Source organism: Drosophila tropicalis, unplaced genomic scaffold, assembly GCF_018151085.1.
Source record: "Drosophila tropicalis isolate 14030-0801.00 unplaced genomic scaffold, ASM1815108v1 contig_593, whole genome shotgun sequence".
Taxonomy (NCBI): Eukaryota; Metazoa; Arthropoda; class Insecta; order Diptera; family Drosophilidae; genus Drosophila; species Drosophila tropicalis.
Genome location: NW_027173070.1, coordinates 12,134,988 through 12,148,968, shown reverse-complemented (window position 1 = coordinate 12,148,968; position 13,981 = coordinate 12,134,988). Strand labels below are relative to the sequence as shown.

Sequence of the window (13,981 nt, the reverse complement as noted above, 5' to 3'; positions counted from 1 at the left end):
ATGTATGTAGCGTGTTTGTGAGTCATGTTTACCGAATTCATTGGCGTCGCTTTCAAATCAGAAATTGTCAATTTGGCAATAATTTGACAAACATTTCATTTTTTTCCTACACACACACACAAATTCTAATGCGCAAACTGAACGAAACTGCTAAATGCAACAAAAACAACACAACGAGAATTGAAAATCACCCACACGCTCACACATACACAAATAAACCTTTGCTCTTTATCACTCTCTGAATGTGTTTTAGCTCTCTCTTTCAATTGAATCTCTTTGTTCAGTTGTTAGATGCGTGATACTACAGTGGGCATTCCACTCAATATTTTTGAAATTCAAAACATTGGATTTCTTTAAAAACCAAAAATTTATATGTATGTATGTATGTGTGACAGACATTATTAAATTATTTAAAAAGTACATATCTAGAATAAAATGGAAAGAGTGTTGTTAACAACTAATTAAAATAAGTTCACATCAGTCGTATGGCCATTTATCTTGCGACGTTCTATGGATAGTAAGTACTGTATTTTCGATTGCATAATCATGGCACTCTCTAGCGGCATATTGCGAAGCTGGGCCGCAACGCTTAGGCCAAAGAATGTAAACTCATCTTCCGAATGCCGTCGCCCACCTCCGCGTCCTTCTTCTCCTCCACCTCCTTCATTTGGTGGCATTTTCGTTGGGCTTATCTCGCAGAAATGCGAAACTGAAGATGAAACCACCGGAGGCGGCGGTGGATGTGCTATAATGGCAGGTACCAAAGGAGGCGGAGGCGGAGGCATCGGAGCCGGCAATACTGTAAATGCTGTACGTTTTGGCTCCTCAACTGTCACAAGAACTCCTTGAGGTTCTAGTTTAATCTGAGTTGGTAGTGGAAGTTGCTTCAAGCGTGTAAGTCTTATTTTAAATTGTTTTAATTGTGGCGACGACAAGTCTCTTTTTGGATCCTAAAACAAAACAAGGGAACAAAGGCTACAGAAAACGATCATGCTCAAATAACTGATAACATACCAGAGAATCAGAGGATTCGCCAAGAAAGGCATGCAGCGGTTCAAACCATGCAAATTTTGGTTTATAATTCTGATTCAAACGCATCTTTCTTAATTCCTGTGTGTAATGACGTCGCATATCGGATATTTTGATCCTTACACCGTCTAAATGCAGTGGAGCCTCACGACATATAAGTTGAGCATTTAAGCCGGCTTGTATGCGCTTGAGAGCGGCATTTCTGGCTCTCATCGAATATGGTCGCTGGTTCCAAAGACATGGCTCCCGACCTAAAAGTTCCACAAACAAAACATTTCGTCCGTCTGTGAAACGGAACGGGGTTAGATGACGGCGAGGCCCATCAGATCCGGATCTAGCAACAGCACTCATTTGTGCGCCGTCACTTTAAACCGGTCAAATCGACTGTTCTTCGGGTACTGTCGTGCGGGAGCCGCGAGTAGCTTTTGTTTTGGTCGCTATTGACTGACTCTTGCTCTCTGCTCAATATTCGTTCGGCAGGTACCGTTAGCCGCGACTCTCTCTGACCTACGCAAACGCTAACATCTGATTGCCGCCGCATTTCAAAAAAAGCAACAGCTGAAAATATCTGCCTAATGCAAACATTATCAAAAAGAATTTTCAAATATAAGTAAAGTAAATATCTTTCAAAATCAGAAGTGAAATTTCCATAAACATACTTATGTAACTAACATAGTGTTTTTGCTGTTGTGATAAACAAGCTACATACAGCTATACAGATTTTGTAATTGTTTTTCTTTCTTTGTCGTACAGAAGGCTGCAAGAAACAATCTTTTTGTTTGCTGTAAATTGCATCAGAATTCTCCCCTCATACAGAAAAAAAAATCACACACACAGCTCTTTCAGTTGCAGTCTCTTATGCTGCACATATTTTCCCATCATTCTCCCCGAAGGTCCTATGCCAACCCAGCTTAGCTAGAAATTGCACAGACACGCACACATGCTAAGGACGTCTGCCTTGTTCTCGGTCTCTTTTGGTCCTTTCTACCCGTGTTTATCGTCAGCGTCCGTCTCATCGCGTAGCCATGTCGTTCATTGCCGTTCATTGTGAACTTCAAACAGCGCGTGACATCCTTATCCTTTTGTACGCAGGAAAACTGCAACGCAACGTATTTTTAGTATACATTTTCCTTTCGGCTTCATTTTGGTTTCCTTTTTTGAGCGGGAAAATGTATCCTACATCGCGCGCGTCCTGACCCTGTTAAACCCCTGTTCACCAATCCATACAAAATAACCCCAAGAAACACATCTGTACATACATATATACATATGAAATACTTATGGGATATATGATGAATGTGTCTTTGGAATATGTTTTTTTTTAAATTCTTTATCTAAATTGGTAAAAAATTTGCTGTACCTATACTCATGTAGCCATTCACCATTTATGACGTCACTAGACATATCCGTTTTACCCTCTTAACATTTCTTACTTTGCCCGTGGTTTGTCTACATGACAATTAGCTGAATGCTATGGCATAATTATTTCAGAAGAATGTCCGTCAAGTTACCGACACTGTTAAACTCGGGTAAGCGACGGTCCTCTTTTAAGTTTTTTTTTTCATTTTTATTTTTTAAATTTTCAGCTATTTATTAACTTTTTTGAAACAAATAAAGCTCTATTAAGAATAGATGAAGTTTTTGTTTTAATTCAATTTTCGGTGTTTTTGAGCATTCCACGTATTGACAATTTCTCCACGAAAAAGTCGTTTTTTCGTGTTCGTATAGCTCCAATATACTGCAACGGCTCAATGAAGATTAAATGTCCGATTTTTCCCCAATTAGTTATCTATATCCCCACCAAGTTTGGTGAAAATTCCTCACACAGTTTTTGAGAAAATTTAATTTTTTTGAACCAACCATGATTTTTCCCATGCAAAATGTGTCAAAAATTACGTCGACTTTATCGGGCAAAAACTAAACTATACAGTAACGGCCCAATGAAGATTGAATGCCAGAATTTTGAGATGGCTTTCTGGAATATGTTCAGAGAGTTTTATTGAAATTCCTCGTAACGTTTTCGAGACAAATGCATAAACGTGGGGATGCCCCTTGCCGACGAAATAGTTGCTGCATGTAGTGTTGTGAAACGTTTTACAACCCAGATTTGACGAATTACAAAATTAAAAAAAACTTTTAAATTTACTGACCATGAAGCGATGAAGAATAAGAATGGCGTAAAAAACTGAAAACCGTTACTTGTACTGAACGCTGACAAAAATGGACAGCAACACTGTATCAGGAAATATATGTACAAACATACATATGTATGAATGACCCTACATATGTACATACCTATAAGAAATTTGGTAAGTAACGGGTTTGTTTTTTTTTTTGGTCTCAAAGGGACAAAGAATGGCGGAAAAAAACTGAAAACCGTTATACATATGTATGTTCATATCTACAAACATACATGTGTAATTAACAAATAATAATCAAATTAACTCACCTTTAACTTCTTATGAATGTTACGATCCCATCAGATTGGCTTGATCTCGAAGAAGTCTCCGTTGACGTTGGCCTTTTCACTGTTACCTTTTTTCTATTTCTTTTTTCACTATTGTCAATTGCAATACTGGAACTGACTTCCATAAGGACGATTTGATTTTAAGCAATTGAAAGAATAAAATTATAAGTTGCACATAATATTTTTCTCTACGTTCTTTCTCCATTTTCTTTCAAAATAATTTGTTATAAATTAAACACAACAGAAACATGGTTAAGAGTAAGAGAAGAAGTTTCATTTTCACCAATTGTACCATCTTGAGTTTTATTACCTTGCCTGTTGTTTGCCTGCATGACAAAAAGATGAATGCTATGCCACTTTTTGTCCCCATAATATGTATACATACATATAAATACATATGTATGTATGTACAGTTGCCAATAATTTAATTATTAGTTATTTAAAGCGGTAAATAAGCAATATTATGTACATACATAAATATCTTACGGAATCATTTAGAACAGAAGAATGAAATTAAAACAATGTCTTAGGCCCCAGTGCAGCGTTAACAGAACCGCAACGGAGCTCTGTTATCCCACAAACTGGAGATAAAGCCAGAAGAAAAACAATTTATAGAAAGGGACAATAAATTAAATATTAATTATGCGAGGTCCGTTCTATAAATGAATTTTGAATAAAACATAGTCCCATGTAATATATAAATTATTTACAATCCCTACTAGTGTTGTTTTAAAGGGGGAACCGTAATTAATTACAGAATTAAACTACTAAAATTTATGTAGAAGAATTTTACAGTAATTTACTTCTATTCAATTTTTTCATTATTTTTTGCTCCATCATCTTCAATCCATAATGATATCGCTAGTTAATAACTAAATTTTATTAAACTATTGCCTGATACATAAACATTCTTAACATTTTGGCGCCATTTTTAAAAGAAGAGTCCAGCAGAGGTCCAGAGCAAATTGAGAGGCGGCTTGCTTGTGCTCACCACGGTGTTGTATGTATGCGTAAAACGTTGTGAAACTCCACCTAAAAGCCAATTATTCAACCACACATACATATAATTGAGTAAAATTTTCTTCAAATGCATACTTATTCAAAAAAATTATTCTATTATTGCAGGATATGTATTCCCCAATGCATTATCAATTTGCCTGATTTCCAATTTCCTAAGCGTTTTATTTGTTTTTATATTGTTATTTATCTTGTATTCCGTTTTACCATTTATTTTCACACTCTCACGCGCTCTCTCCCGCTCATTCTCTCACTCTCTCTGTTTCTTACCTTTCCGCTCCCCTGTCGATGGCATTTCTGCTGCTGCTGGCTCTGCCGGCATCGCAGATTTTTTTATACCTACTCGCTTTCCTTTTGCCGAACGACGCTAAGGTCCGTACAGTACAATTTGAGCAACGCACGAATAAGGTTGGTGAATTCTTCTAATAAAAATCATAATTGTGCAAAATCACATACACACAGAAAAGCATTGATTAATGGAAAGAAATAATAATAATAAAAAACAGAAACAGTGTTATCTACAAGACTTTGTGTGAAAAATTACGACTTTAAAACTAAGTTTTGCTTATAATTTCATAAGTTTCCTCTGAAAACGAGGTTTATCATTATTTTTTTTTCTTGTTTTACATTTGTCTCTTAATATACCTACATAATGTTAGTTTTAGAATGTGTTAATTTATGTATTGTGGCTGAAACAAAAAGAAAAAAACACAAAAAAAAGCAAACATTTCAGTGCTGGGGCTGTACCCCATATAGAGTTGAGTCGACGAGAGAAAGCAAAGGCCAAAAGCGCTTGGTCTGCTACTGCTGCTGCTTCGTTCGTCGAGTGTGTGTTAAGTATGCGTGTGTCTGCTGTGCTCCTCTAGTACAAGATGGCTGCCTACAAGAAAAAAAAAAAACCGAAAATTTCACCAAAAAAAGAAAAACTTCTATTTAACTTTTGTTTAATTGTTTTAAAGCGCACGCCATAGATCAAAAATGCGCGCCTTTTTATGTTTCTCATATATAATTTTTTTCTGCATAGTTTTCTATATATTTGCTGTATTTGTTTTTCTCTTTTAATTCGCCGGTTCCGCAGAGAGCGAGAGAGCACAGTTAGAGAGAGAGAGAGACTAAGAAATAAAAAGAGAGAGGCATTCTGTCGGAGCTGCCAACAAAGGTTCATTTTCTATTAGTTCTCTTCAAAATATTGCAAGAAAAATATACAGTTTAAACTGAAAACAAAGTTTTTTTTAAAAGGATTTTATAATTTGTAGCAAGTATTTTGTTTCACCTCTACCAATATTTATCTGTATACACGCGTAAATACTTGAAACGAGTTTCTCTACAAACGAACTAGTTCCGTTACCTACCCCTCCTCGCATTCGACCTACGCTTGAAAACATCTGCCGCGTTTTCTTTGCATCTCTGCTAACGTCGCTGCTTCTGATACCTCTGCTATGGTGTGTGCCTTCGTTTGGCTTAGCGCAAAGCAAAACCGTACAGTTATATTCAAGTAGTAAACGAGCAAGGTTGGTTTTTTGGTGCAATTCCCTTTGCCAAAATTAAATAAAAAAAGTAAAGTTTTATAAAAAAGAAAGAAAAAGATACAGTCAGTTAACAAACGTTTAAAATAAACAACATGAAAGTGGAGCCCCTAATAAGTGCTAGTTCAACAAACACACATAAGACATGTCTTAACTAAAAGCAAAGTTTTTTTTAGTGTAACTTGGCTTGTGTACAGCCCCAGCAATTACAATTACCAGGCATATAAATAATTAATTTAATATTTGCCATTTCAGTAAAGTTTTTATTTTATTTTTTTTTTCTGTTTGGTTGGCTTGCTTTTTTCTTTCAATCTCGCTTCGTTGAGAGCGCGCGCCTGTACCCCCAGTGTATTACGCTGCATACAGAAAAAGAAAAAAGTGTGGCCATTTGCCTTAGAGCAACACTCGTTGGTGTCTTCATCAGCAAACCACCTAAAACGAACTTGTGTGTGTGTTAAATTATTGAAAGTGTTGCTTATTAAAAAATTTAATATTTTCACTCTATATTAATTATGCGCACTGCAATTAATCACATGGAAATTATTGAGTGGCGCGCGCGTTTAAGTTTAATTGAATTTGAAAAATGATGAGAGCGCGCGCGCGCATTTTATGCGCTGGTCTCTCTCTCTTTCTCTTGGTTTGTGGTCTGCCTGACGCCTGGCTTGGACGCTTGTATAGCCATCTCTCTTTTCAATAAGCATTAATAGTAAAGGGAGAGTATCGTGGAGAGAGAGCGAGAGAGCAAGCTCAGGCAACGCCGTCAGCCATTGGGTTTTTGTTGAACGGCGGCAGCTGCTGCTACATGCTTTAACGTTTATTTTCGTTGTTATTGGAAAAATATGGCGCTAACTTTTTTGCGGTTTTCTTCTACTTACAGCTCCTTCTTCTTAATTACATTTTGAAATTACATAAAAAACATAATATAAAATGGCCGATAAACCAAAACGCCCACTCTCCGCCTACATGCTGTGGCTAAACAGTGCCCGCGAATCAATCAAGCGTGAGAATCCTGGCATTAAGGTTACCGAGGTCGCCAAACGTGGTGGTGAATTATGGCGGGCCATGAAGGACAAGTCGGTTAGTAATCAAACAAACGAACACTAGAGCAAAACCACATTTTGAAACTCAAATTAAAATTGATAATTTTTTGTTTCTTTCCCCGCTTTAGGAATGGGAGGCAAAGGCTGCCAAGGCCAAGGATGACTATGATCGTGCCGTCAAAGAATTTGAGGCCAATGGTGGCAGCAGTGCTGCCAATGGCGGTGCCAAGAAACGATCAAAACCAACGAAAAAGGTGGCGAAGAAGAGCAAGAAAGATGACTCCGATGAAGATGATGATGATGAAAGCGAGTAGATATGGTATTTGATTAATAAAATACACTCTCTTCTCTCACCACCATCAAAACACACTCTTCAAAATGGAACAAAAAATAGAAAACAAATTCATCGACAAGTCACAATCAATAAGAGAAATGCAAGGATTCTCACACACAAAAAAAAAAAAAACTCCATTTAAATAGATTACAAATCCATAAACACACACACACCCATATACACACATACACACAAAAGAAGAGCGAAAAGAACAGAATAATGTATTTATAAATAAGAATTTAAGTTTATTGTAGTCGTTTCTTTTTAATATACCTTTATATATACAAAAAGAAGAAGGAGACAAAAACCCATCATAATATGAGAGAACAAAACAAAAAAAGCAAGGAACACAATTTTTGTAAGAAGCAAAAGAAAGTCAAGAATGAGCGCGTCTTCTTTCTCCCACGTTGTCCCTCTTTGCGGGGATCGTGGTGGCTGAAGCGTGCCGAGGCGATGATTTATCTAAAATTGTAAAGTAATTCCAATTAAAACAAAAAAAAAAAAAAAAAAAACAAACGAAAAAAAACAAGAAAAAAAACTAAATAAAACAAAGAATTATATTAAAAAAACGAAAAAAAAACAAACAAATGAGAAATGTAAACCCCAAATTTGAGTATAGATGAAGAGTTGACAGTTATTCCAGAGCCAACGAGAGAGACATGGAGATAGGAGAGGATTTTGTCCTTTTTTTTGTTCTGGGGTATATATGTATATGTGTATATATATTATATGTATACAAAATGTATAAAAAGTATAGCGAAATACCAATTGTAACATTTAAACATTTTTTGATGTGGAAGAGAGTGTACAAAAAAACGATAAACGAAATTTCGCTCAGGTTTATTCGCAAGTATTCTAACATCCTTACTCCCACAATACAATATCCCCTCAGATTTCTCCCTTAACCTCCCCCCAACTCACTTTACCTTAAACCCCCTCCCAAAAAAAAAAAAAAAACCAATACGTTCGTCTTGTTAGCTAAAGATTTATATAGCAGAAGCGTGTAAGAAAAAAAGATAAAGTCGTGATGTTATGGAGCTGATGTAATTGCATTTAATCGGTAGACTTAATTTAATAACAACAACTATATACGATGACGACGATGAAGCAGGGCAGTTTGAATAAAAACATATTTTTTTCGGCAAAAAAAATTAAGCTAAGACTTTTATTTTTATGGAGTTGTAGGACAAAACAAGAATTTGTTTCAAAATAGAATACTTAAATTATCTTTAAGTCCTTTTTGATAAGACTTTATCAAGATCATCGTACGAGGTAATTTAATAGAAGTTGAATCTGCAGAGTAAATTTGATTCAAAAAATTTAAAAATGGACTGTAACATCGTTTCATCTCGATTTGGAATTAGTTTATTCTTATTTTCGTGGATTAAATACTTATAGATTACTTTATTTTCGATGCCGAATCTTTGGAATAGAAAGTAATGCAATTTTGTCCAATAAAAACAACATTGTGCCTCTTGAAATATTTAAATAAGAAAACCTAAGTCCAATTTTCTATTTAGAATTACCGCGGAAATGATTTTTGTCATTAAATGACTTAAGTTTTTTTAAACTGAAACACAAAATGTGATTTTCAAGGGAGCTAATGGAGAAGAAGATGGATTAAAGAAGTAGCCTTTTGTTGTCATCTTTATGGTTAAAAATAGTTTTTAGGGCAGAATCTTTTCATAACATTTATTACTCTCGTAGACCTATATTAAAAATCTACAAAGGGATACAAATATATAAACTTCCAGGTTGGCACAGTTCTGAAGATCTTAATTTCCTTATCTTCCTTCTTCAAAATCTGCAAATTCCTCTTCCTATCCATGGACATCAAAGCGAAGCGAAAACCAGATTTCATTAGTAATATTGAATTCAATGTTAAATAAAACTACAATTTTCTAAAGGATTCGTATCTAACATCTTAATGTTTAGATTGTATTTGGGTTCAGGATATATGGTATTTTAAAAGTGCAGATCCGAAAGCTCAGATAAGACACTTTCGTTTTGGACATCTGCAAGGATCCTTTCGCAACATTCCTTAAAGTGAGTGTATCCGAATAGGGTTGAGTGTAAAGCATGCAAGCAAATGTATAGACATCCATAGGATGTAAGAGCTTAATCCTTCTGATAGTTAATAATAAAATGAAAACTAATTTTTGAATGAATTCAAAAAGTAAAGATTCTAGAAATTCATTCCAATCAATTATTCATTAATTCATGCAATTCATTCTCAACATTATTCATTAGATTCAATCAAACTCTAAACGATGGTTAATAATTTCTAGATCACTAAGATATATAGAGAACAATATTTTGTTGTTTAAACTATTTTCCATTTGAATTTTATTAAATGTATTCATTTATTTAAGTCGATTCACATGGCTAAAGTACTAGAAAAATTATGATTTACAAGTAATATCTTCAACATTCTCATATTTTTGGTTAGATGAAAATGAATTGGGATTGCTTGTTACGTGTTTTTGTTTTTTTTTTTAATATTTATATATATTTATAATTTTTGTTTATCTAATTGGTAAGTATTTTTTATCATATATTTTATGTATAATCGTATGGGATACAAATACCACTTTTTTTCTGTTTCGCTTTGGGATTACTAATTAACTTTTAACAACAATTGGTTTCACGTTTTGCTTCCTTTTCATGTTTTTCGATTTTTGTTTTTTTTTAAATTAATTCTAGAAATAGTTTAAAAATAAGCACACATATGACATTTTTCACTTTTTTTTGGGATCTCTTCTTGCTAAACAGATCATTTTCTTGTTTTTCTTCACAAAAATTGGATTTGTTTCAGTTATTAAAGCTTAGTTTTGGTGGTAAATAAATGTTGTTGCAGCTATTCATAATTGTTGTTGTTGTATGTCAAAAATGAATGTTGCTCTTATTTATTAAGACAGGATGAAGAAGAACCTTAAAAATTTAACAAAACTATGGCAAACGAGAAAAAATTAAGTTGTCGTCTCTCTCAGAGCCAAACCGCAAAAGAAAAATGAAAAAAAAAAAACTATAAATAACATTTTTAAACTTGAAATTAAAGTGTTTTAGATGTCCAAGTTGTTGTTGTTGCTTGTTGCTGTTGTTGCTTGTTGATGATCATGTTATGCCCCCCCAGCCCTGCTTATTTTTAGTTGCGATTCAACCAGAATATGGTCTTTAGAACAAAATATGCCAGGCCCAGGCAATAGACAATCTTTTCACGCTGAACACGTTGCTCATTATTGATCTCAATATTAAGGACACGACGATTCAGTTTGGCCAATTGGCGTCGCAAGTACAAGATCTCCTCGTGGGGTGTCAACTCTCCCATGGGTGTGCCTTCACGTTGGGCCAGAAGGGAAGAGTCCAGATTGTAGGGCGCCTGATGTTGTTGATGTTGCGGAAGCTGAGAACGTTTGCTGGCACTGCCCGTGGTAAGCTAAGGAGAAACAGAGAGAGACAAGCGTTAGAAAGGGTTATACAAATTTATAAATAAATATTTGCCTTTGGATAGACCATTTTGTTGTTAGAGAAAATATATATGTATGTATGTACATATATGAAATATATTTCAAATTATTTCAATTCATTGACATAACAGAAAAGTAAAAAATTCCTATACTAGAAATTTCAACAAATTTTCTGTAGTAAACCTTTCCCCGCACCATCTCAAAAACAATGTCCTGCAAAACAAATTTTCTTCCCCCTGACGAGGAGGCCGAAGATTTACCCAAATTGGAGTCCATAATCAATGCCTTGAAATGTGAACAAAGTGGCCACATAATGGAGGCCATACTCCTCTATGAGGAGAGCATCCACAAGCTGAATCAAATGGCCACAGCTGAGCCGAATAAGAAGCAATTGTGTGGCAAATATCTCAAGACATACGAGAGTCGTGCCAAACAATTGCGCGATCAGGTTAAAACGCATTTGCATGCGAGCAAATTGTTGGATCACTTAAGTATCGAACGGGATGCTCGTGGCAGAAGCTATCAGCGTCTATTTGGTCCATATTTGGATGATAGCGTCAAGGAGGCCCATTTAAATGAACCCCATCTCACGGAGCAGCATCATTATCGTAATCTTTTAAATTTTTTCGAAGTTCTTGTCAAGAATTGTCGTTATCTGAAGTATATACGTCTGACAACACGACCCGATCCAGTTGTCCCCAAGAATCAAATGCATATATTGCAGCAGATACGTTCCGATTTGGCCACTGGGAATATACAAATGAATTTCCAACTCGATGATACCCTACACGATCGTAAGATTGTCCTTAGCTCTGGAGTGGTCATCAAAATCGGACGTGGTTTACATTATTTTGAGAATTGCGAGAATATTCATTCGTTGGGCATGTGTGATTTTGATTTCCGTAAATGTCTGGCTACAGAGGTGGATATATGGAAGTGTCGTGCCTTTGCCAAAAAGCCGCGCATTATAGACGATGAGGATCAGCTGGACGATCGAAATGATGAAGAAGACGATGAGGATGATGATGATGAGTATCAGGAGCGTTGCTCCAAAGATGACAGCAGGCAAAGGGCAACAGCTGCAGCCATGTCGCATGCTGCCTACTCCAGTGAATAGACTACGAACGAAACACTCTACACACTCTTCTTCTTTTCTGGCACTACAAGTAAATATCATGTGGAACTTTATACTATATACACGAGATGATCATTAAATTCAAAAATTCTATTCTATTCAACTTGCAAATAACTTTCCTCTTTTAAAGTCAGAGTAATCGGAGTTCAGCACAATTTTATATATGTAGGATTTTATATATTCTTCTCAAGTTCTTTGGCTTTACCTATAAGATCAGAACATTTCGAATTCAGTTTAGTGACAGTGAATCTTAAGATGTTGAAAACAATAACAAGATCCAGTGTGGGATCTATTTTGGAGTCTTGAAGCAGTAAATTTTTAAATGTCATTATCTTAGGAAATCGAAATTTGCAGGTTTTTCGGTTTGTAAAGACAAATTTCCCACTGTTTCTGGAACATATTTTTGGAAAAACCATAAGAAATGTTCTACAGTTGAGATAAAGATCATGTTTTGGTGTCTTGATGGGAAATTTAAGAAAGTTAAATGGGAAATTTAAGTTCCGTTTTCCTAATTTGACCTTTACAAAATCTTGCATATGGGCAACAATGATCCTAAAACCTTTAACTAAACATGTTGGGATGCAATATATCTATACATTTGATAGACTTGTCTAAGAGGTAAAAAATTTAGAAGGAAATTTCCCTGATTGGATTTGCAGGTGAACTAGTTTACATCTTTCCATATATTCACCTAATTTCCAATAAATTCTACTGATTCAAATTGTTGCTAACCTTATCAATAAAAAGCAAATTGATTACGCTAAGCTTAGTATGAGCGATTAGCGTCATATTACCGCACTTTGATATGTGCTTTCTAATCTTTCCATGTGCATACAAATTGCCCCGAATATCGAAGAAATTTCGTCATAAATTGCTTGTTGTTATCTCTTTTACCTGTGAATCGGATTCAACTGAGTTGGCATCGTTATTGGTATTGAAACCCATACGGGCATGACCATTGGCTCTTACATATTGTGTGGCATGTAATTCATCATCCTCATCGTCGTCATCGTCATTGTGATGGTATCTGGGTCGAGATAGTGGGGAATTCTCCTCCGATGCAGATGGGAAATGATGATCCGTCAGTGTAATGACACGCGGTGGTGTCTGTACTCGCGCATAGCCCGCAGATGGTGGATTTTTGGGTAATATAGAGTTCTCCAATTGAATCTCACGTGGTGCCGATCGCGTTTCCAAGTGTTGATTATGCCCCAGGACCACAATACGTTCGGGTACATTCATATCGATTTTATCATGATAATTCCAGGAGTGAATTAAACCATTTTGATTCGATAGCAAGAGATCTTCATCGGAATATTCACCGGTGGCCTTAATACGTTTCGGTACACGCATTTTGTCATTGATCTCATGGGCGAATTTTGCATCCGTATAGAGATCATCGTCCAGTCCATTGAACATTGGAGTCGGCGACTGTGGGGTAACCATACTCTGTCTCTCTCTCTCACTCTCACTTTTTGTCTCCGGGATTGTGTGTTTGGGGGAATGCAGCTGTTCTTCTTCCTCTTCCTCGTCGTCTTTTGGCAACCAGCAGCAGGCGTTTGTTTTTTTTTTTTTTTTAGATCTTATTCAACTTTTTCTCTGGGAGGCGTTGAGAGAGACGTTTTTTTTGGGGAAGAAAAATTATACGAAAACAATTAGCATTTGGAATTTTGGTTCTTGCAACATTTTGCGATTTGTGTTTTATGTGTGAGTGTGTGTGAGCAACTGTTTATGCAATACTTACAATATTAATGTTTTCCTTTTACACAATTGACAAGGAAAACTTCGTCTAGATTTACGAATTTTTCAAGTTTTTTGGTTTTTTCTTCTTTTGTTATGTGTGCGGAGCAGTGTGACCAGATGGGCCCAAAAACTGCTATGCTTAATAATTAGGGTGTCCCAAAAATTTGCAATCAAACGATAGGTTCTAAAAATAAATTGAAATTAAACAAAACGATAGTTTTCA

General features: G+C 35.6%; 4 protein-coding genes across 7 annotated transcripts; 2 read left to right on the top strand and 2 right to left on the bottom strand.

Annotated features, from left to right (window-relative positions):
* Positions 1-348: 348 nt before the first annotated feature.
* Positions 349-1,440, bottom strand: LOC137575807 (uncharacterized). Its single transcript, XM_068288511.1, has 2 exons — positions 1,015-1,440; positions 349-950 (listed from the first exon to the last, which is right to left on the bottom strand). Exons 1-2 carry the CDS (start codon positions 1,378-1,380, stop codon positions 462-464), a joined length of 855 nt encoding a protein of 284 aa, XP_068144612.1. The 5' UTR covers positions 1,381-1,440; the 3' UTR covers positions 349-461.
* A 3,420-nt stretch (positions 1,441-4,860) lies between these two features.
* HmgD (High mobility group protein D) lies at positions 4,861-8,564 on the top strand. Of its 2 annotated transcripts, none has more exons than XM_068288526.1 (3): positions 4,861-4,921; positions 6,917-7,116; positions 7,208-8,564. In XM_068288526.1, the coding sequence occupies exons 2-3, from the start codon at positions 6,967-6,969 to the stop codon at positions 7,391-7,393; spliced, it is 336 nt and encodes a 111-aa protein (XP_068144627.1). In that variant the 5' UTR covers positions 4,861-4,921; positions 6,917-6,966; the 3' UTR covers positions 7,394-8,564. The 2 variants fall into 2 exon arrangements, with proteins under 2 accessions (XP_068144627.1, XP_068144628.1); XM_068288527.1 differs by lacking the exon at positions 4,861-4,921 and adding an exon at positions 5,935-6,024.
* A 1,163-nt stretch (positions 8,565-9,727) lies between these two features.
* Positions 9,728-13,898, bottom strand: Tango11 (transport and golgi organization 11). 3 transcript variants are annotated; one of them, XM_068288512.1, is made up of 3 exons: positions 13,760-13,898; positions 12,910-13,614; positions 9,728-10,849 (listed from the first exon to the last, which is right to left on the bottom strand). In XM_068288512.1, the coding sequence occupies exons 2-3, from the start codon at positions 13,459-13,461 to the stop codon at positions 10,559-10,561; spliced, it is 843 nt and encodes a 280-aa protein (XP_068144613.1). In that variant the 5' UTR covers positions 13,462-13,614; positions 13,760-13,898; the 3' UTR covers positions 9,728-10,558. The 3 variants fall into 3 exon arrangements, with proteins under 3 accessions (XP_068144613.1, XP_068144614.1, XP_068144615.1); XM_068288513.1 differs by having other exon boundaries at positions 12,985-13,614; XM_068288514.1 differs by lacking the exons at positions 12,910-13,614; positions 13,760-13,898 and adding an exon at positions 10,915-11,026.
* On the top strand, positions 10,993-12,118 carry LOC137575806 (MIT domain-containing protein 1). The gene has a single exon (XM_068288510.1). The coding sequence runs from the start codon at positions 11,089-11,091 to the stop codon at positions 11,995-11,997; it is 909 nt and encodes a 302-aa protein (XP_068144611.1). The 5' UTR covers positions 10,993-11,088; the 3' UTR covers positions 11,998-12,118.
* Positions 13,899-13,981: the final 83 nt, after the last annotated feature.